The sequence below is a fragment of the Paroedura picta genome, chromosome 2 (genome assembly GCF_049243985.1).
Source record: "Paroedura picta isolate Pp20150507F chromosome 2, Ppicta_v3.0, whole genome shotgun sequence".
Classification (NCBI taxonomy): Eukaryota; Metazoa; Chordata; class Lepidosauria; order Squamata; family Gekkonidae; genus Paroedura; species Paroedura picta.
The window spans coordinates 106,238,472-106,261,418 of NC_135370.1; the positions used below are offsets into that span (position 1 = coordinate 106,238,472).

General features: G+C 42.4%; 1 protein-coding gene across 1 annotated transcript in view; it reads left to right on the forward strand.

Annotated features, from left to right (window-relative positions):
- Positions 1-22,140, forward strand: part of SLC5A12 (solute carrier family 5 member 12) — a 32,188-nt gene extending 10,048 nt beyond the window's left edge. Inside the window, exons 4-15 of the mRNA XM_077321990.1 lie at positions 1,034-1,101; positions 3,552-3,706; positions 4,898-5,038; positions 6,168-6,297; positions 7,786-7,874; positions 9,586-9,698; positions 10,554-10,621; positions 12,459-12,545; positions 13,234-13,409; positions 14,486-14,589; positions 15,145-15,272; positions 18,587-22,140. Coding sequence (XP_077178105.1) covers positions 1,034-1,101; positions 3,552-3,706; positions 4,898-5,038; positions 6,168-6,297; positions 7,786-7,874; positions 9,586-9,698; positions 10,554-10,621; positions 12,459-12,545; positions 13,234-13,409; positions 14,486-14,589; positions 15,145-15,272; positions 18,587-18,751 — 1,424 coding nt within the window. The 3' untranslated portion in view covers positions 18,752-22,140. The remainder of the gene's footprint in view (positions 1-1,033; positions 1,102-3,551; positions 3,707-4,897; positions 5,039-6,167; positions 6,298-7,785; positions 7,875-9,585; positions 9,699-10,553; positions 10,622-12,458; positions 12,546-13,233; positions 13,410-14,485; positions 14,590-15,144; positions 15,273-18,586) is intronic.
- Positions 22,141-22,947: the final 807 nt, after the last annotated feature.

The following is a 22,947-nucleotide window of genomic DNA, read 5'->3' on the forward strand; positions in this document are numbered from 1 at the left end:
GCGGCCTACTGCCGGGCCCAGGGGCAGGCTTGGCTGCCCCAGGGCCCGGCAGAAGGCTCGGGACGGGGGTGGCGGGCTTTGCGGCCTACTGCCCGGCCGAGGAGCAGGCTCGGCTGCCCCAGGGCCCGGCAGAAGGCTCGGGACTTTGGGAGTGGGCTTTGTGGCCTTCTGGCGGGCCCAAGGGCAGGTGAGCCTGCCCCAGGGCCCGGCAGAAGGCTCCCTGGGCGAGGGGAAGCCGGCCGGAGGACTTACCGCTGGGGAAGGCTTCTTCCTCTGTGCGGCAACTCCCCGGCCGGCTCAGGCGAGGCTGGGCCAACCAGCCAATGGGGAGCCGCGCTTTGCGCGGCTCCCCATTGGCTGCTTGGCCCTCGAGTGACACTCGGAGGGCCCAATCAGGAGCTGCTTCGCGGCTCCTGATTGGGCCCTCCGAGTTTTTATCCCGGACAGGGCCCGCCCTAACTCCTCCCCACTTGCCCTTACTCCTTTATTCCACCCGCTCCTCCGGAGCGGGGGGAGGGTTAAAGATTGTAGAAATAGTTTAATGATGGCAGTTCTATTTTTTTTTGTTTAAATAGTGAGCACAACAAACAATTTAGAAAACTGGCAACATGCTTTTCACATATGTTAGGAAGCAGTGCAGTAATGTCAAATGCATGCAACTTTATTTACTCTGGACCCATTTGAATAGCTTGCTCAAGTATCTCTAGTTCTTTCCAGCTGTGATTTATTTAATGTGGTTGGTTGATTCACATGTCCCTTTGCAGCAGTATGATCACAGAGACAGTAATATAGGGATGATGGGAGGACAAGGAAGATGGAAAACACCAACTAGGGTTTATACACAAACTAGTCTGTCACTTTCATCTAGTCTACTGACAAGAGTCATTGAATGAGCAATAGTTTATACCAGTATCTGAATGTAGCCTTCCAATTAGTGTTTAGAAAGTAGTATTTTTTAAGGATTAGAAACACCCCGTTGTAGTGATTGCGGTGGCTCTAGAAGTGCCTAATTTGATTTAATTTGTCTTTGCAGTGACTGGATTTGATCTTTGGGGCTCCGTTTTTGCAACAGGCATTGTTTGTACATTTTATTGTACCCTGGTAGGTACTTGACAAAGAATCAGACTGAGGATGTGAACAGTGCAGATTAGCAAGTTCTTTCCAGAGAAATGCTGTCATTACAATTGAAAATTGTACTAATGAATGCACATGATTTAAGGGGAATTCTGTACTTATATTTGTCATAAAGAAACACCTTTATTGTGTCGTTATCTGTTTTGAAATAATCAACAGAAAGAACAAGGCTGGAGCCACAGTTCTTCAGTTTAAATAACCAAGTGAAGGCTTCCAATACAATTAAAAAGCTCTGAGTAATACATTACCTGTTATCTCGAATGGTCTCCCTCTCTTGTAATCTGAAATGCAGAAATCTAAGTAGTATCGGGAGCAAATAAGGCTTTGGCTTGAAGAATTCATATATGGCTTCATTTTTGAGTGAGATACAATGATGCTGGATTAGAGATACCAGTCTCTAGGGGGGACTTGGGGATCCCCCACAATTACAGCTCATCTCCAGTCTATTGAGATCAGTTCTGCTGGAGAAAATGGATGCTTTGAAGATTGTACTGTATGGCATTGTACTCTACTGAGGAACCTGTACATCTCATGCGGAGCCCCCAAATCGACAGGAGTTTCCCAACCTGGATCTGACAACCCAAGTCCCCCACTACTAGCCAGGTGGGATCTGGCAATCCTCTTTAGGATTCTAAATATCCTCTTGATTGATTTCCACACATTCCTATTCCCAGCAAGGATCTTCTCTTTGATTGCTGGCTCATGAACATGTGTATAGGTCCCACCTCCATAAGCAATGCAGTACTCCTCTTTTCTAATGATGAGGAGGAAGCCTAAGCACACATGCTTTGCATGAGTGTAATGGCTATGCTTGGGAACTGGCAATAACAATAAGTGGGCGTAGTGCCTGCATGCTCACTCATGAGTTGTGTTAAAGTGCCAAAAAGACATCTAAATGTATGGACCTTTTGTGCTCCCAGGTTTCCCATTAATTTCAGGGTAGAACACATTTTTACATAAGTATTTCAGTTTTCAATATTGGGACTCATACTGATTGTGTAAGAGTTCATTCCCACGGCTGTTCACGTCACCCAATAATTGAAAGTTTAACTTTGTTATGCAGTACTAGGAAAGTTCCACATACAAGATTTAATTTGTGGTGGCTGCTTCACACATGAGTATGCACATGAGCCAAAGAATATAGAATGAGTAAATTACATATACATGACCCTACTGAAATCAGCCTCCTCTGTTCCCTTGAGAACTCATGTACTTTGGTATTTTTTGGACTCCAGTTTCAACTTGTAATTTCAGCCACTTTAAATTTGTAACAGCACAGTTTTAAACTAGATGCCATGCAAACCCCAATCCACAGGGGAGTGCTTCTGACTCAGCATGAAACAATGGGCATCCAGCCAGCTTCTTGGTGCAATCTTGCCCAATTTCCTCTTTATTAGAGCACCTGTTACACATGGCTTTTATCTATTCAGGTACAGCGTAGTCTTTTTGTTGGTCAAAGAAGAACTCATCCTCTCTTTTTGCACAATGAAAAAGCTATCTGTATTCAACCCACTATTTGGAAGGGGAGTGTTTCAGTTATCAAGGGATCTAGAGTAATGTTCCCTTGCACTAATCCAGCCTCATGCTGGCTCAGTTTCCATATTCAGGGGACTGAGGTAGGTCTGAAGTCACAGAAGGGATTGTAGGAAGAGGATAATGAAGGTTCACATTCCAAAATGTTCTCTACTTTAAAAATTCCCTGCAAACAGAAAACTAGGACAGCAAGGAATATACAGTATCTTCCTTTCTATTTTACCACTTCAGTATCCCATCAGCATATTCCCCAGGTTGCATAAACTAGACCTGAGTTAATGGGTCAGGGCACCATATGGAAGGGGGTGATCATTTAGCAGTATATCTAATATACATCATATTGAAAATAATGAAGTGCAGATGAGCTATGTGCATCCTCATGTGGATCTTGTATTTGTATTCAGATATTTTCTAAAGGACGTGGATTTGGAGATGCTTCTGAATTTCTACCCCTCCCCACCTATACTTTACAGCAACTGATCATATGCAGCTATGGAAACAGATGCTGGAATGGGACTAGGGTATTGTTGCACAGCATTACCTGGCAGTAAAGCCAGGATAACAAAGCAGGCAATGTCTGTTGTTTTGCTATCAGGTATAGAGTTCCATCATCAAAACAATATCAGATTGTGAGAATAGGGTTTTTGAACAGATTGGAAAAATGTGAAAAAAGTGGAAAGAAGGTTATTTTGCAGATTTTTTTCATATCTCCCAAATGAAAACTTTCACAGTGGAAACTGTAACTCGAGAACATTCATCCCAGCATCCCAGTGCATCATATGCTTTTGGGCATAAACATGTGTGTCATATATGGCATGGTAATATTTTTCTATGATTTAAATTCTGACTCAACATGACCTATATATGTGTTCCGTCTATTTTAGGGAGGATTAAAAGCTGTGGTCTGGACGGATGCCTTTCAACTGGTCGTCATGCTGACTGGTTTCTTAACCGTTTTGATTCAAGGAACTCTTCAGAATGGTGGGCCTAAAAAAATCTGGGAGACCGCCATGAATGGATCACGCCTCACTGTATTTGAGTAAGTAGAATGGCTCATAATGATAGACCTTGTTCATTAAAAATTAAATGGCTCTCTTTTTAATCTTTTTAATATGAGACAGGATGAGTTGGATCTCTTTGCTCCCATTGTTCAAATACATATTCTACTTTGGCTTCCGGACATGTCTGTTGATGCAAGGTGCCTCAGCAGGGTTTGGGCTTTGCTTGCCATGGCTGAAAATTTGGCCCTCCTATTGGAAGAGTCCATCCTGATTTCCTGTTCTAAATTTTTAGGCCATGCCTACTAATAATCCTCCATAGTAGTAGATCTGACAAACATGGGCTGTATTGTAGGGGTGGTGCCTTTATTTTTTTTCTTCAAGGTAACTTGGAAGCCTCTAGCAATCACATGTTATCCAATGTAATATTTTTGTTTTTATGGTTTTGGCTGCTATTTCAGTCACAATTCATGCTGCCTACCCTTCTGCATGTTCAGTTTCCACTGAGTTTAATGATACTTTTGTCTGAAGTAAATTTGCTTAGAAATGAAGCCATAAAGTAATAGAGGTGAACAAGTTTAGATTATTTATGAGCTGTTTATAATATTGCTTTATAAAAAACATAGATAGATACAAACACTTAGGCTTTGAGCTAAGCCCAAATATCAGGTAGTATGGAATCACATGCATGTCTATTTCACAATCAGGTTCAGGGAATGCACATAGTTCTTTATACATTTGTTGATTAATTCTTATATTACAGTCAATGCATGTACTGTGGAATGTGTTACAGAAACCCTGCATTAATCCAGGTACTGGTCACTGGTTTTGTCAAGTGAACATGTGTTGTTGCTTTCAAATAGGCATATACTTGTACAAACAAGTGCACATATTTACTGTAACATGTGGATAGGGCTACTTGAAAAAGTGTTTAGTACTCTTTTCCTAGGTAGTAATTTGAGTGATATATCTACAAAGTACTATATTTAAATTATATGAGAAATGAAATGTAAGTTCATGTCTTGCCTTTTGAAGAACTAAATGCAGGGAAGATTTAGATCTGTTGGTATTGCTGCTGGTATCCTGAGACTAAAATCTTATATAAACAAAGCATTACCAAAGTCAATAGGTTTTAAGTAGCTAGCTGAACATACAAAATTGCAGCCTAAGCAAATAAAGGTTAAAGAAACAGAAAGTAAATTAATTAACTCTGATGTTTCTTGGTTCTGCAGCTTTGATATTGATCCCCTCAGAAGACACACATTTTGGACAATTGCAATAGGAGGGACATTTACATGGTTAGGTATTTATGGAGTTAATCAGTCCACAATACAAAGATGTATTTCCTGCAAATCAGAAAAGCAAGCCAAACTGTACGTAATCAATGGATTTTATTCTGCATTGGCACTTATATCTGTTTACATATGTAAAAATTGGTGTCATCTGTTCTTATTTGTGTGGCATAAGTAATTTCACAGAAAATTCATAATGTGAGGATTGTGAAATAAAATAATCAGGCGTATTTTAGTAGATGTCTCCTAAGTAAGTCAACATAGACCTTAGTCTGTGAACCTCAAATCATTTTTTCCAACATGACCTATTGCCTATTAGCTATATTTATTACCCAAAACCTGCTCTTGGAGGTCAAGGACCCTTGAGAATGATGATGGGCACAATATAGGGGGATGCTTCTTCATTGCAAAATCAGCAGAAACTGTAGATTATTCATTGCATGAGCAGAAGTCACTTCCTCTTGCACAAGGGTACTTTGTATCCAACCCTATTACTCTGAATAAAGTGATCCAATGACTGCAAATTTAGCAAGTAAAAAAACCTAAACACACAATGTAATAAGATTCATAGATGGAGACATGTATAATAATGATTTCCCCCCTTTGTGCAAGTTCACATTTTATGCAACAAATATTTTTGCTATAAGATCCCAGGTTTTCCACAGATGTGTCCGGCAATAGTGCCACTCTGTCAATACAGCAGCTGCAGCAGCAGTTCTTCTGTCTGCAGAGGAGGAAAGGACCTTTTTTGGTCATTCCCCTCTTTGCTGCAGACTTCCCATTTCCCCCTTCTTGGAGTCCATTGAATTGCAAAGGCAGAATTTTGGGTGGTAAGGAAAGGATCAGTAGAGGAGTGGGAAATGGGCTGCCCTTCAGCAACAGCTCTGCTCCTGCTGCTTAGAATCCAAACCCTAATGTGGACCATAGACAGCCTAAAGGACTGTGTAGGCATGTCAGAAAGACCCGAGTGTGTTGTGGCTTCATGACACACAGGCACCAATGTTTAGACATTAGCATCTGCTGGTTATACTGTATGTGTCCCCTTTATCACCCATGGACTAGGGATAAACATAATTTCAGCCAGAAGTGTAGCGCCACTCTTTGACAATCATCTTTAGCAGCCTTTTTGATGCAACCTGAAAACAGCAAAGGAAATATATGTGTTGTGGCATTATTCCTAAATAGCATTTTTCTCTTCTTTTCTTTCTAGTGCTCTGTATTTTAATTTAGTAGGGCTGTGGGTCATCCTGGTGTGTGCAGTCTTTTCTGGTTTGGTGATGTTTTCCCATTTTAGGAACTGTGATCCTTGGACTGCTGGTTTCATTTCAGCACCTGATCAGGTAGATAAACACCCATCATGTTAAGAGAAAGCGTTTTTATTGTTTGTACAATGACATAATGTAGCTACATTGGTTAGGAAAAGGCTTATGTGTATCACGAGCAGATTTCCCATATTCAGATGCAGTATCCAGCTGAATGCTGGATGGACAAAAGGGTGAAATGCAGAATGTGAGCAGCAAATAGGCCAGCTTTCCTGCCATTTCTGTGTGCTAGGCACAAGTGTCTCAGAAGCAGTACAGTGATGGCTGCTGTAGACAAGTATGACATTCATTAATCTTTTCTCTTGACCTTTGAGGAAAAAATGGAAAACAGGATGAGTGCTATGTCCCCCTGTGCCATTTTAAAGCTAAGAAGCTAATAATTCTCAGTGCCACCCTAAGCAGTACACCCCTCTACGCCCATGGAACTCCATGGTCTTGGAATGGTGTAACTTGGCCTATATACTGAGCCTGCATGCTAAAGAGTGTTGATATATAGTTACTGTAAGGTATAAAATAAAAATAACTATAGTAAATGCCCATAAAATATTTTTTCAGAATTAATATATAATTAATATATAATCTTGTTTTTAGTATCTTTCTTCACCCACCTGTCTGATACAGGGCACCTGCCAGAGTACTTTGTGTCATTCTCCTCAATCACAGGGCATACATATATGTAGCAACAGAAAGACTGAGATGCTGTGCTAGGAGAACAGCCAGATTTGAGTCTAGTAACACCTTAGAGACCAACAAGATCTTCAGGGTGTAATCTTTTGCCAGATAACTGGATGTCTGATTTATTTCCTGCATGGGAAAACTGAATACATCACTCCATTTCCTCCCATAGCCAGTACCTAACTGAGCAGATTCATAGCTTTTAACTGAGGCCCTTGAAAAAAAAAATCAGTAATCTGGGATAAGGTGAAATAAGGTGACCATCTCAACAACTTAATACCTGAAGTAATGGAACTATTTATAGTTAATATCGCAGATATTTTCTTTTGTTTCCTCCCTCTGAACCCTGGCTTCCTTTAGGCAACTCTGAGTCAGTCACCACAGTATCATGCTGCGACACATACAGTTATTTCTAATTCCCACAAAAACTCTGGTTGAGGCCAGTTCCAGAGGATGGTAAAGAAAGATACTTTCCAAAGACCCCTAAAAAGAAAAGACCTCACAGGTGCCATAGTACCATCATTCTAACCTTGTGTAAAACACGCAAGAAGGATAGAAGCCACATAAGATAATTCTCAATATACAGACCCACCTCTCCCAAGTTGAGGAAGTCTACTGAGCATATCCTGCTTGAGAGCCCTCAGAATCGTGCAACAAATACCCGAAGAAGTCACGGCTTACATTCTGTGAAACAAATGCATATTCTGGCTGAGTGTTTTAGTGTGAGGACTTCCATAGAAGTGTTCTCATTCATACAGAATCAGGCAGGGTGCATATTGAAGTTCCGCTGACTGAGGCAACTGTCTTAATCTTTCTTTTCTCCCCCCACAGCTAATGCCATATTTTGTTATGATCATCTTTTCCTCAGCCCCTGGAGTTCCAGGATTATTTGTTGCATGTGCATTCAGTGGAACACTCAGGTCTGTGTTTAATTGGGTTAGCTCTAGCCTGCTCTGCTAAGCTTTCCTCGTGGAGGAAAATCAAAGAGAGCATCACAGGAGAACTGGATGCTGTTGGGAATGCTGTTCTTGAAAAATGCTGCATAATTTCTTTCTCCTTTATCCCTGCAACAAAATGCTGCAGTGCTTTGTCTTTCTGTATTCATTCTGGAAAAATCCCTGTGGTAGGCGATGGAAGATAATGTTCCCATAGCTTCCTATACTAATTAGGAGGGGGGAAATTCCAGACAGTATAATCGATGGAAATAAAATGCCATGCAAAAGCCAATTGGAATTAAGAAACAACACCAACTCTAGTGTCAGAAAGTGTAGGAAGACACTAAAGAGCAAATTCCCAGTTGCAGGCAAATGTGTTGTTTTCTTTTATTGCTCTCTAGATCTCTCACATCAGGCATGGGCTTATGGAGAGTAAAATGTTAAAAGAACTAGTAGAAAAAATAAATGAGTGAAAGAGGCCGGTATGGTATATAAGGTACTGCATGTAGATACTGATTCCAATAAAATAACTTTCCCATTTGATGTATTTTTTATAATAGTTTTGAATCCACACAGTGGAGTTTTTCAAGAAGTACATCCAAAATTTAAAACAAATCACAATAAAAACAAATAAAACCAGCAGAGTTACAAAAAGCAGTGGGAAATAGAGACTCAAATTAGCAGCACAAAAAATATTTGAATGGTAAAATGGTTCGCAGCTGTTGAAAGTTCATTATGAAACAAATCCCATTTTAAGCAGTGGAAAAAAATGTCAAATTATAACAGATTAGATAGATTACATGATAAGAACAAACACAGTTACTGCTGCTACCACCACATGACACAACTAAGCTAAAACATCTCTAAGTGCCCAAAGAGACTACTCCACCTTTGATGAACGGAAGATTATTCTGTGGAGGCAGTTGCATAAATGAGGCACTCCAGTAGACAAGGTTCACCCTCCTATAGCCTTAGAAGAAAGGATATGCCTCTGATAAAGGGGAAGCTCATGAGATGGATGTGACCAATGGAGTTGTGCTTTGCCTAAAGGAGTAGGTTTGCAGTTTAGGGATGCTGCTGGACTCAGACCCCTTGCTGGATAAACAGGTGGCAGCAGGGAATAGGGGTGCCTTTCACAAGCTTCAGCTGGTGGGCCGGCTGTGTCCCAATCTGAGAAAGATCTTACCACAGTAGTGCACGCCCTGGCGATATATAGATTAGATTACTGCAATGTGCAGTGTGCAGGGCTATCCTTGAAGACTGTCTAGAACCTACAGTTGGTGCAAAATGGTGCCGATTGCAAGTTAAGTGGAGTGGATCATAGGGAAAATATCACTCCGATCTTGTTCCATCTACACTATCTCCCATTTTGCTTTCATGCTTAATTTGACTTTTAAAACCTATATAGCTTAGGGGCAGAATGCTTTAAGGACTGTCTACTCCCATATAAACTTACTGTATAAATCTATGAATGCACTACCAACAGCTGGCTCTGAAAGATGTATGCTATGAGTTTGAAGTATCCTGCTGAGCCCACCTCTCACCAAAACATCACTATCATTCAGCCAGGCTCAATCTTCTTTTAGAGTCCAGTCATTGCAACAATTTATATGTTATGTTTTGATTAATGCAACCCATCTTGGGACCTATAATGACCCACCAATGATTCTTACACTGATTGTGTTTATTTTTACAGCACAGTGGCAGCAAGCATAAATGCTTTGGCAACTGTAACATTTGAAGATTTTATCAAGAACTGTTCACCAAATCTCTCTGAAAAATTGAGCACTTGGGTCAGCAAAGGTTTATGTAGGTACAGTAGACTGACTTGGTTCTTCTTAATTGTAAAAGCCCAAAATGAAATCTACTGGGAAACTGGTACTTCCACTGAAGCCAACTGAAATCTGATTGGTAGAAATCATGTACATCTTCTTAGATTTCTTAATGGTAACAGATGACACTGAACACTTGACCAGATGACTGCACATGTGTGTCTCTTTTGTCATTTAATCTGTTCAGCCAACTTTATTAACCTTAGTTTTGAAGCAACAGATCCTATTAATACAGTCATGCGCCTAGTTTACCTAATTATTCAGATAAATTATTTATTTCTCCTTTATTTCTCTTCCTACATAAAACATAAGAAAAACCTTGCTGGATCAGTCCATTAATCTGTCTAGACTAGTATCCTATCTCACACAATGACCATCCAATTATTCTGAAGGGCCAACAACAGGGGATAGAAGCCAAGGTCTTCTTCCAGTATTGCGTGCTGACACTTTGCCTTTGAAAGATTTCCTTAGTCACTATGTGTAGTAACCACTGATAAACCTATCTTTAATGAATTTCTCTAATTCTGATTTAAAGCCACTTATACTTGTGGTCACATCATTGCATCCTCTGATGATGAATCCCACATTTTAATCACTCTCTGGATAAAGTACTTCCTTTTGTATGTCCCAAATGTGTTGTTCTTCAGCTTCATTGGGCTGTTTCAAGATCCCTCTTTTCCAAAAGGGAAAAATGGTCTCTCTACTCACTCTATCTGCCCCATGCATAATTTAATAAACTTCTATCATGTCCCCCTCAAGTCTTCTTTTTCCTAAATTGAATAACCTCTAAATGTTTGAAGCAGCCATTGATAGTTAACAACTCTTTTTTCAGGTATTGTGTTTGGTATAGTATGTACATCGATGGCTGTAGCAGCATCGCTTATGGGTGGCGTTGTACAGGTAACTACAGATCTGAAGGCATGACCCAGGAGGTCTGTATATGCAAGGGTGTGACAGTTTCTTTTCTTGAATAAGAGGTCTACATCAAGGGTAGTGGGCAAGTTCTTTGCATATGGCAATTTTCTCTAGTCATAGAAGAGATTGAGAAGCATCTGCTCACATAAAGAAACCATTGAGCTTGCTTGTTAAGGGGCACTTCTCTTCTGCTTCTTTTCCTTTTTTTCCTCATAAAGAATAAATGCTACATTGTTCCTTAGTTACTAAGAAAATACACAGCAAGGACATTATCATAAAATCAATTCCATTAAGCTTGCTTCCATTTTTCGTATGTTCAAGATACGGGAAACAAATGGGAACCCTAGAGATATGAACCAAGAGGCTAATCCTAGTGTTAGAATAGTAGCAGAGGCTAGAGCTCCTACTCTGCCATGGAAGCTTGCTGGGTGACCTTGGGCCTGTCACATACTCTCAGCCTAATCTGTCAGAGCTGTTGTGAGGATGAAATGAAGGATATAAGTTGCTTTTAGTTCAAGCTGGAATAAAGACAGTATATTAATGAAGTAAGTAAGAAAAGATCCCCACCCAGAGATCTTCCTGGGCAGCACTTAAAATAGAACCCCCTGGAAGATTCTGTTATTTTGAACAAAAAAAATTCCCAGTTCAAAAAATCAACATCTTTATAGGCAAGGACACACAAAGAGTCGCATGAAGCATTTCCTTTCCCCTCCCTTCCCAGAAAGCCCCCAAAGCCCCCTCCTTTTCCTAGTCCCTTCTGTCTTTCTCACTCAACAGCCAACCCAAATGTATTTGCCTATTCTGTCTTCAGCTGTAGTACTGGAGGGAATCTGCAAGGGCTTGTGCATGTGTGTGTGTGTGGGGCCCCTCACTTTCTCCTGCATTCCCTTCCCATACTGTTTCCTCTTTCCTTCATCCCAAGCACCCCCACATGTTCAGCTTTCCATGCTCACTACTCTCTTTCATATCTTCTTTTTATCTGCCCCACATCATACACATGTCTTTATTTATATCCTGCCTTTCTCCAGCTGCATCACTCTCTTCCTTGTCCCTACCACATTGCTCTCTCTTCCTCTCTGCCCCATCTCCTTTTATTTCTCTTCCTACCCCCTGCCATCACCACTACGGTTGGGCCTGATGGTGTTTCTTTCCCCTCCCTCCCATCCGTACTCCCTGTAGGGAACCTAGCACAGCTCCAGGCAGGTAAACGGAGGCTTCCTTCCTTTCTTGCCAGCCATTGCCATTCTCAGAATCAGGCACAATGAGGCTCCTGGTGCTATGAAAATATGGTTGTCATGGACAGATGGTGCTATGCACCTGGCACCCTTTTAAACTGTAAGTGTTAAGTGGCTGTTCTTTGGAGACATTTTAATTAATGTACAGGTAATATTGACCTGAACCAAAAAAGTTGTAGAGCCACTTATCTGTACTTTCTGCCTCCCAAAATGTGTAATTGGAGAGGACTTCTATCACAAAACAGGGTTCAGGTTCATTAGGGATTAGTCAGAACATTTGACCACATGTGTAAGCTAAAAAGCTGTTTTTAATTCTTGAAGTATACAAGAAAGATTTCTGGGCATTACTCAACCTAGAAAATCAAAGCAGTGCTTCTAAAGGCTGCTTGTTTTACTTACAGGATCTTCTGAAATGTATTAAAACAGAGGGCACTTCATAATCAGTTAAGAAATGATACACAAAGAAGAAATAAGAACTTTGTGTTCTCTGATGTGAGCAGCTGAAAGAGCCATTAAGGAAGAGGCAGTAGAGACACTGGATGATAATGTATACTTTCTAAAGTATCTCCTATGTTTCATTTTAATAGGCTTCACTTAGCATTCATGGGATGTGTGGTGGACCTATGTTGGGATTATTTACACTGGGAATTGTTTTTCCTTGGACCAACTGGAAGGTTAGTAATAACTACCACCTCTTTGTAAGAGTCCATGCATGATACTCATTATCAACTGTAAAACACAGCAAACCATCTATGGCATGATTTTGTTGGGTACCGTAATCAAGACATCTTTTAATTGCTACATAAATACATAAGAGTTGTGCCAAATAACTAGAATGTATTTGTAGAAAAATACTCTCCCTTCCCCATGCAGCCAAAGCAATCCCTGAAAGGCAGCTACCCCAAGGAACGTATAGGTATGTACAGGGCTCTGCTGCAAGAAGTACGAATTCATAGACTATACTAGGACCTGAAGAATACTGATATTTTTGGACAACCCTAATTGTTACCTTCTGGTTATTTCCTGGGTTACACTTGGCATCTACAAGAGTAGAGCCTGGTCTTTTCCAATAGTGGATTCAACCTTATAGAGATGATTGGGGGATATCCTTAAAAGATTTTAGAAAGTTCTATAAAGTGATTTTATTTGGTAGGGGTTTTAATGAGGGTCTTAGCTGATAATTTTTTCATTGGAAGGGAGGCTAATGGGGTTTTAGTATATTGTATGGAATTGGAAGCTTCCTTCAGCTGTATGAGAAGGTGTGTTTATGTTAATCTCAGCATTTCTCCATACTTACAAATCGCAGGCTTTCTTGAAGTATGCACACATTTAGTTTTCTAAGTTTCTTTTTTTTCCCCTCAGGGTGCTCTTGCAGGTCTCCTGACAGGAATCGCTTTGGCATTTTGGATTGGCATTGGAGCTTTTGTTTACCCTGCTCCATCATCCAAAGCCCTTCCACTGTATCTCTCAACATCCGAGTGCGTGGTCAATAATACGGGGGTGATAGCTACAGTAACTCCTACATTGCCACCTTTCAGGTACCATTATGAGGATGATCTGGAGCCTGGGGACCAAGCCCTATAAGGAAAGGCCAAGGGACTTGGGAATGTTCAGCCTGGAGAAGAGAAAGTTGGGAGGAAACTTGATAGCTCTCTTTAAGAATTTGAAAGATTGTCACTTAGAGAAGGGGAGTGAGCAAATCCTGTTGGCAGCAGAAGGTAGGACCTGCAGTATTGGCTTTAAACTATGTGTAGAATTGTACTGATTGGGTATCAGGGAGGAAAAATTCACAGTCAGAGTAGTTCAGCAGTGGAAAAACTGGGGCTGCATAAGGAGGTGGTGAGCTCCCCTTCACTGGTGCTCTTTAAGCAGTGGCTGGACAGATACTTTTCATGGATGCTTTAAGGCAGTAGTCCCCAACCTTTTTATCGCCGGGGACTGGTCAACGCTTGACAATTTTACTGAGGCCTTGGGAGGGGGGGGAGGTAGGCTTTTGCCGAGGGATGATGCTGCCGCCTGAGCCCCAGTTCCACTTGCTTTCCCGCGGGCGCCGCTGACTTCCCACCACCCGCTGGAGGTGCTGCCATCAGCAGCTGCGCAGTGTCACGCCGAGGGGGTGGCCCAGCCATGGCAGCTGCTAGAGAGCACCAAAGGTGAGCCCGGCAGCAGAGTGGCAGGGCAGCCCCTGAGGCAGCAGCCAGGGAGAAGGATGAGGAGAAACCGTGGCCCGGTACGGACTGATCCATAGACCGGTCCTGGTCTCCGGACTGGGGTTTGGGGACCACTGCTTTAAGGTGATCCTGCATTGAGCAGGTGGTTGGACTAGATGGGCTATATGTTCCCTTCCAACTCTATGATTCTATGATTATCTTCCTCACACCTTTTATAAGTTATGACATTTTAGCATAGCTATTTTCAGTTATTATTTGCTAATTCTCTTTCCATCTGCTCTATCTTTTATAAGGTGATGTTTAGTGTACCAAAAAAACACACACACATACAAATCAAAGCCTCTTATATTATACTTGATATAAAAACCAGCTCTTCTTTAAATATGCTATGTATATATGATCAGAAATGATTGACTTCTTGCCCCATTGTTTTGTCATCCTAGGCCTCCATTGGCAGATTCCTGGTATTCTTTGTCATACCTTTACTACAGTGCTGTTGGGTGTCTTGGATGCCTTATTACAGGGCTTCTGATAAGTTTTGTGACAGGTTTGTTCTGTTTGTCATCCTGTGCATTGCTTGGAATCACATTTTTGCAAAAGATATGTCTTCTATTATAAAATTTGTAACGGAATTTGGAAAATGCAGGGTAATTTGAGTTTAAGTGGCATCTCTTTGGTACAGTTTCCTATGCTTATAGCTAAAGCATGGAATAAAGCATAGTGACCATACATGAGCAAAGATCTTCACTTGGAGAGAACCCCTCAGCAGAAGTTATGCATGTCTGAGATTCACTTGTGCTACTTTCTGCACCTCTACAGGACTGCAGCCAAGAATAATGAACTGAAAACTTTATATGAATGATTCATTTGAGAAAAAAAATCCAGGGCTGTTGCAGAGTAGACAATTGTCTGTGATGAAAAACTGGGGCTAAGGATTTGGGTCAGACTTAGACTATGCCTTTGGTGGAATTGTGGTCTTCTTGCCAGGTTTATTAAATCTAATGTAAAATTTAAATCATTACCAATAAATAAAAGGGTTTTTTTATGTACTTGATTCACTACCCCAGAAGTTTATAATTGACTTTTATCTTATTCTGTCTAGGGCCCACTAAAGGCGAAGATATTAATGCACTTTTAATTCGCCCTGTCTGCAATATGTTTTGCTTTTGGTCTCATAAATGCAAAACATTGTGCTGGTGCAGAGTGGATCATGCTAAAAAAACAGTTCACGTGAGTTGATCTTAAAACATTACTCATGCGGGTGGGGCTGTGGCTGTGTTCAGCTGACCTGCATGTAGAAGGACCCAGACTCAATCCTAGGCATCTCTGGCATAAAGGATCAGAAGTGACTCTATTTGATAGCCTGAAGATCATCTTCCAGAGAGTGAAGACCAGTGATGTAAAGCAGTGTTATGTGCTGATGGGAGGTATGTGAATGGATTCAGAATGTATGTAAAATATGGGCTCTCAATTCTAAATAGTGACTGTATCTGCAGTGACTATTTCCTTCTGCAACAGCAATCACCATCAGAACACTGGCAGTCTTCAAGCAAAGATTGGATACACACTTTTCTTGGATGCTTAAGGATGCTTTGGGCTGATCCTGTGTTGAGCAGGGGTTGGGCTAGATGGCCTGTATGGTCCCTTCCAGCTCTATGATTCTGTGATTCTGTGAACATGTTCCCAATGGTGCCTCATTGTTAAATCTAACACAAAATTTATGAACAGTTCCAGGAACTATAGGACCGTGCAGATTGTTCATAATTCTTTGAGATCGGCACATGTGATTTGATCCGGCTACAGACTACCCAGATCAGCCCTTGTTTCAGGCATGAATCGGCTAAATCAAATCACAAAATGGCTGAATTAACCTTGCTCAAATAACTGAAACATGATTCAGTGCAATTTGGCAATCTAAGTAAGTGGCCATTTAAGAAGAAGGATTTTATACCATGCTTTTCACTGCCTGAAGGAGTCTCAAAGCAACTTACCATCATCTTCCCTTCTTCTCCTCACAACAGATACCCTGTGAGGTAGGTGAGGCTCAGAGAGCTCTGAGAGAGGCTGCTGTGAGAGAACAGCATCTAACAGGGCTGTGAAAAGCTCAAGGTCACCCAGCTGGCTGCATGTGGAGGAGCAGGGAATCAAACCCAGATCCCCAGATTAGAAGCTGACATTCTTAACCATTGCACCAAGCTGGTTCTCTTAAACAGATAGTGAAAAAAAGGGGGGAGTCCTACTTTTTATCTTTCCCATACTCAAGGAGGGGCGTTGAAGTAGAGGACCAACTTGCAGGATCATCTCCTAAAAAAAAAAAAAACACCCCTGTTCAAAAGATAGGATCAGGAAGTCCAATTCTAGGGGCACCTGAAAGGGGTGTCCCATCTAATCTCCCTTATTTCCCATGATAAAAAGACTCCCAGATTCTCTGGTCTGTTTTCACCATAGGAAATAATGGAGGTTGGATTGAAACCCTTGGTTGTTGGGAGGGGGAAGTTGGTGGTTCTTTTGAGGAAAGGCTCTACAGATACACTACAAGTTTGGTACCTCTTCCTCAATCCTCCCACCTCAGCCCAGAAAAGATGGAAATGGGAAAATCCTCTAGACTTGAATGGTGCTAAATTGATTTGCCACATCCAAATAGATTCAGCTGAATCAAAACTGCACTATGGTGAATTGGATGCATTGGTTCAGTCCAAATCAATTTAGTCCAAACTGAACATTAGGATGCTTAGGGCTGATCCTGGGTAGAGCAGCGGTTAGATTAGATGGCCTGTATGGCCCCTTCCAACTCTATGATTCTATGATTCTATAATGGTCAAACCTTCTTCTCTTTTCACATGCCTACTAGCAACTTTGGCCTTTGTACCTATAAACATAAGGATCCATTCAGAACATCCTTTTCTAGTCATATCATGCAGTTTTACCAAGGCATTTGAATTACTGAAAGGTACGCCAAGTAGGTTGATGATTATCATGTATACAAAACAGTAATAAAAACAGATTTTCAACACGGTTCGTGCTTAGGCAAAATAAAGCTATGAATACAGTCTGTCCACCTTCCACAGAGAACAATCCTAAGGAGGTCTACTAAGAAAATAAGTGCTATTTATTCACACCACTATCCCTGGACTCCAAAGTGCAGCTGTGACAGGAATTGCAGTGCAGAGTTGAGGGAAAGCAGCAGGGACACCCCACTGCTTTCCCTCAGCTCCACAGTGTGGCTCTGACCGGAGCCATGGTATGGAGCTGAGGAAAAGTGATGGGGGCACCTCACCATTGTCCTTGGCTCCACAGCACAGCTCTGACCACCAATTCTCATAACAGGAAGCAGTGAGTTGGTGGCAGGCCCCCATGGCTGACCCTGCCAGCCCTGAGTATGGGAGGTTGGGATTTGGTAGCAGCACCCCTCCACACCATGGCAACTCTTGTAGTGCAGCACTTGGAGTCATCAGCAGGTCCTCCCAGCAGCTATGGTGGCAGGTGGGTATGGCTTGTGGTTCTCCTTGGCCCATAGGGAGGGTGGTTAGAAGTGTGGGCATTTTTAGTTCCTCAATAGACAAGTCAATGGGTTTATCAGTGTTTGAGCAAAACCACAATGGGTCAAAGTTTGAAATGATTCTATACCCATACCTAACTTGTCCTTGCCTACAGAAAAGATCTGAGATGCTGCTCATCAACAGCATCACACTATGTTGTTAATTGTCTTGGTACAGTTAATGATATACAAGCAGATTCCTTAGCAGGCACTTGAATTTGTCATTGGACAAATTGGGCAAATTCTGATTTGGTTAGCTCCACCATAGATGCCTTGGAATGCTTGCCAATATGATTAGATTGACATACCTAATGTACACTATATCTGCCTACTCTTAGATAGACCACAGCTTAGCAAAACAGGCCTATTTATCTTCAAAAAAAATCCATAGCAGCGGAGACTTGGTAAAATTACTTCTAACCTTTCTGACAAGATCCAAATAAATTCCTACTTATCCATAAGCAACCAGCTCCATATGAATGAAGGGCAGACATGTCAGTTTCATTCATCACATGACTGGCTCTGACTGCATGGGAAGATTCTTTAATGTCTATTCCCATCCTGCTGTATAGTGGCTTCTCAGCATAGCAAGAAAACTGACCAATCACTGGTGTTTTCTATTTTTAAAATGTGGCATCAGCCATTTAATGGATTCTGGCTGAGAGTGAGGTCCTTCAGTGTGGTGAATGAATTAATGGATGGTCCCATGTGTTTTTAATGCAATAAAATTAAGCTGTATTTCATAGAATCATAGAATCATAGAGTTGGAAGGAACCTCATGGGTAATTACGCACAATGATATGAGCCAGTTTTCTAACAAGGTTCTGGTGTAAGAATAAGGGCCCTCATGGCCTGAATGCTCAAGCATCTAAAGAAGGGAGGAAACACAGAAAAGAGTTTTTGAACTTTATTCCATGACATGCATCAATAGGAACTATTTCTTTTTTTTAATAGGAACTAGTAATTTATTTATTTATTTATTTATATATATATTATTATTCCTCAGGAGGGATCAACAAAAGATATTCACAAAGGTGATGCAAGGAAGACAGAACGGAATGATGTGTTCAAGAATGGACTGGATAAGGACATACCGAACTATATTCCTGGTTATGATCCAGATGAAAAATCGTACATTAACCCAAGTATGGAGACAGAATCTTATTTTTAGACTTCCTGCATGGAACAAAATATATCAAACTGAACCAAGGAATTGCAAAGCAGTGGCCAACCTTTAGGGAAAAAATCCAGACAACTTGGTGGCAGAGCAGTTGGCACAGAAGACATTTATTTATAACTTCAAAAGGAACATTCATTTTCACTCACTGAATTAATTTTATAATGAGAAGAGAATTCTTTCTGTGGTGGCAAATTGAGTCCAAGGCTGCATCCACAGGAGGATCTCATTCACTAAGAATTAATTTCCCAGGCTTCTCATACCCTTATGGTCAGTGGCCATAAGCATATTCACTTTTGTAGATCTTAGAGTTTGTCTAGGAGTATATTGGGAGAGGCAGCCCCATAGATAGAGGCCAGAAACCAACACCTTTAATTTGATCTGGACTGGTCAAATATGGGTCCTCCACAGTGTCCTAGTGAGGACCTGCACAGCTGCAGTTTCTGGGTCAAGGTCAGGGGTAGGCCCATGTACAGCGAGTTATAGTAGTCAAATCTAGAAATCACTGTTGCATGAATCACTGTGGCTAGGTTCTCCAGGATCAAGTAGGGCACTAGTAACTTCCACTGCTTCTGTCACTGAACTGAAAAATGCATACTGTGAACTAAATTGCAACTTTTATTTCCAGATCAGAGATTTGTACTAGGTTTTTACCTCTTGAGTGGACCATTTAATTGTGCTTTATTGGCTGGTGAATATGGGTTATATCTCACTACCGTTTGTAAGTAACATTCTGCAGCAAGCAAGTTGGACATTCCCCATTAATTACAATATATTAACAAAGTCTTTAAGGTGTTAGATTTTTGTTGTTGTTAGGCGCTAAGTCGTGTCTGACCCATCGTGACCCCATGGACAATTATCCTCCAGGCCTTCTTGTCTACCATTCCTTGAAGTTCATTTAAATTTGCACCAACTGCTTCAGTGACTCCATCCAGCCACCTCATTCTCTGTCGTCCCCTTCTTCTTTTGCCCTCGATCGCTCCCAGCATTAGGCTCTTCTCCAGGGAGTCTTTCCTTCTCATAAGATGGCCAAAAGTATTTGAGTTTCATCTTCAGGATCTGGCCTTCTAAGGAGCAGTCAGGGCTGATCTCCTCTAGAACTGACCGGTTTGTTCGCCTTGCAGTCCAAAGGACTCGCAAGAGTCTTCTCCAGCACCAAAGTTCAAAAGCCTCAATTTTTTGATGCTCGGCCTTCCTTATGATCCAACTTTCACAGCCATACATTGCAACTGAGAAAACCATAGCCTTGACTAAACGCACTTTTGTGGCAGGGTGATGTCTCTGCTTTTTAGGATGCTGTCTAGATTTGCCATAGCTTTCCTTCCCAGGAGCAAGTGTCTTTTAATTTCTTAGCTGCAGTCCCCATCTGCAGTGATCTTGGAGCCCAGGAAAATAAAATCTGTCACTACCTCAATTTCTTCCCCATCTATTTGCAAGGAATTGAGAGGGTTGGATGCCATGATCTTTGTTTTCTTGATGTTGAGTTTCAAGCCCACTTTTTGCACTCTCCTCCTTCACTCTGCCAATGTTTTGGGTAAACTGACCAGATTTAGAGGCTCACCATTGCCCCCCGAGCGTTGCAGCGGTGGCAGGCGACCAGGATGAGGACGACAAGGAAGAGAAGGAGGCGGTGGCACACAAGCCATGGCATCCTTGTTGTCGTGGGGCGGCTGGGTGGAGCCATGGGGATGGGCTGCGCTCAGTGGCAGCGTCGGCATCTCAGGGCCCCGTGTGGGTGGGCTGCATCACGGTGGATGGGGCAGCAGCCTTGCCTTGCCTTGGCTGGTGCAATCCTTCCCTCCAGCCTCCCTCAACGTGACCAGGAGAGGAAAGCAAGCCTGGGGGTCATTGGAGGGGGTGGAAGACACCCCGAACCTCCAAAAAGGAATGCGGAGCCAGAAACAACTGAACTCCGGCGTGAGTTTACCTCCCTTTATCCTACTCACTTAGATCTCCATCCTGCTGGGACGGACAGAGAGGGGGTATCTGGAGGAGCCCGCCAGGGCTGAAAGAGACATGGGGGTGGGGCAGGAACACACACTCAGCAACATTCTCATGTCCAGGGAGCGATGCCGGCAGGAACCGCATGGGGGGAGGGTTTTGAACAGCACCCCCTGCCCTCCTACACAGGGTTATGGGAAAACCAGTCTTTTATTCTCATAGAGCACAAAAAATCTAGCCAAAAAAAACATCAGGACATTTTAAAAATGACGAGGGACACAGGAAAAATCCTTTAATTTTGGGACGGTTCTGCCAAAACCGGGACTTCTGGTAACTGTGGCTCTGGGGGTAGCCATTACAGGCAATGGCAGCAGGGAAAATAATGCTTATATGGGTGGGACTGGGAAGATATAAACTTTCTCTTTCCATATGGCTACCACTTTATTGCTGCAGTCTTTCCAAGACCATCACAACAAAGCAAATTTGAGACCAATGGCATGGAAACTCCATGGGTCATGCAGAGGAGGTGAGAAACTGTTTCTTAAGTAGCACCTTCCCAGTAGAAGAAGAGTTGGTTTTTGTACCCTGCTTTTTACTGCCTAAAAGAGTCTCAGGGTGGCCTTTAATAGTCTTCCCTTCCTCTCCCCACAACACATACTCTGTGTTGTATCTGAGGCTGAGGTACTGCTCTTTGAGAACAGTTTGTAACAGGACTGTAACTAGCCCAAGGTCACCCAGCATGTGGAGGAGCATGGAATCAAATCCAGATCACCACATTAGAAGCCACTGTTCTTAACCACTACACCGAGCTGTACAAATTTCCTTTGTCTTAAAGAGATGTAGCTAGAGCACAGGCAGAAGTTGTTGCAGGAGGATGGTATAAGTCTGTTTTGACTTGCTCATTGACTGTTATGGGATTCTTTTCCTTTAAATTTGGACCTTCTGGCCAATGGCGTCTCAGAGCAATACAAGGAGGGAAACACTGGAGTATTTCCTGCATGGAGAGGTGATTGTGTAATTAATAAGATTTGCTGTTTGAAAAGGAAGGAATACTTTTATCTTCTGTGTTCTTCCTCTCTCTCCCCCTCCCTCTCTCTCTGTGTATGTAGAGGGGAGTGCTACACAGCCCCCCTTCTCTCTTCCAAGAAGTTCTTTTCTCCAGGGGGACTGATCTCTGCAGTCTGCAGAGGAGCTTTCATTCTCCAGGTCCCACCTGGATGCTGGCACCCCTGGCCACTGGTGGGGATGACAGAGGCAGCAGTTGATAAACCCTCTGTAAGTTCTTTGCCAATCAGTGTTTTCGTGTTTGATTGTAACATACAACTGTTTTTCATTTATTCTAACATTGAACTGAACTGAAGAACTGAAAGGTGTTTAGTTCTTTAAGCCAATTTTGTTATCAATTAAATGTTCATTAAAGGAAGAAACAAATTTATAAATTATTTGATGTGTATTTTTATTGACTTGCAGGAGGGCATTATGTCTTGGAATAAGACACGACACCAATGTTGGGATAAACAAGGGCACAGCTTTATTTCCTCTCCATGGGAGGGTTGGCACAGCATGGGAGAGGGAGCCTGACCTAGCAGTCAGCAGACTGCACCAACACTCCACGGAGTCCAAAGGCACCCTTGGGACCCGCACCATTCCCAGCCGGGAGAGCAGATCCCTTTGCCTACTAAAGTCTGCCATGATGAAAAGCGACCTATGTGGGGGAGCCACCAGGTGCTGACCTCATTTGACCACCTCCAGGCCACCTGGCAAACAAGCCCTGGCCTCTCAGCTGGGTAAGCCGCGCTCGTATACGCGCCACCTCGTAGTGAGGCCCAGAACCCCATGGAGTCTGATCGCACACCAGACTCCCTGCCAACAGGCTCCATCCCATGCAAACCCACATGGGATGGAGACAATTACTGAACAAAACATCCACCACAAAGCCCTGAGCAATATTGTATACAACAACATAGGGTGGGTGAGAGGGGTAGAGCTCCCATGGCGTTCCTGGCAAAGAGGGCGAGACCCATGCATGTGGTGACTTAAATACTTGCCAAGGGTCCCGGCTCTGTTCTTTACATTAGCAATCCCCAACCTGTGGGCCGCAGACCACATATGGTCCTTTGACTAATTGGAGGTGGGCCCCAAAGGACGCCTTCTCTCCCCCCCCCCCCGGCCCTTTACAACACACTTCATTGTTGTGGCATGTCTGTATCTTATTTTGAAGGGATGTTTAAACATTACCATAGTGATCA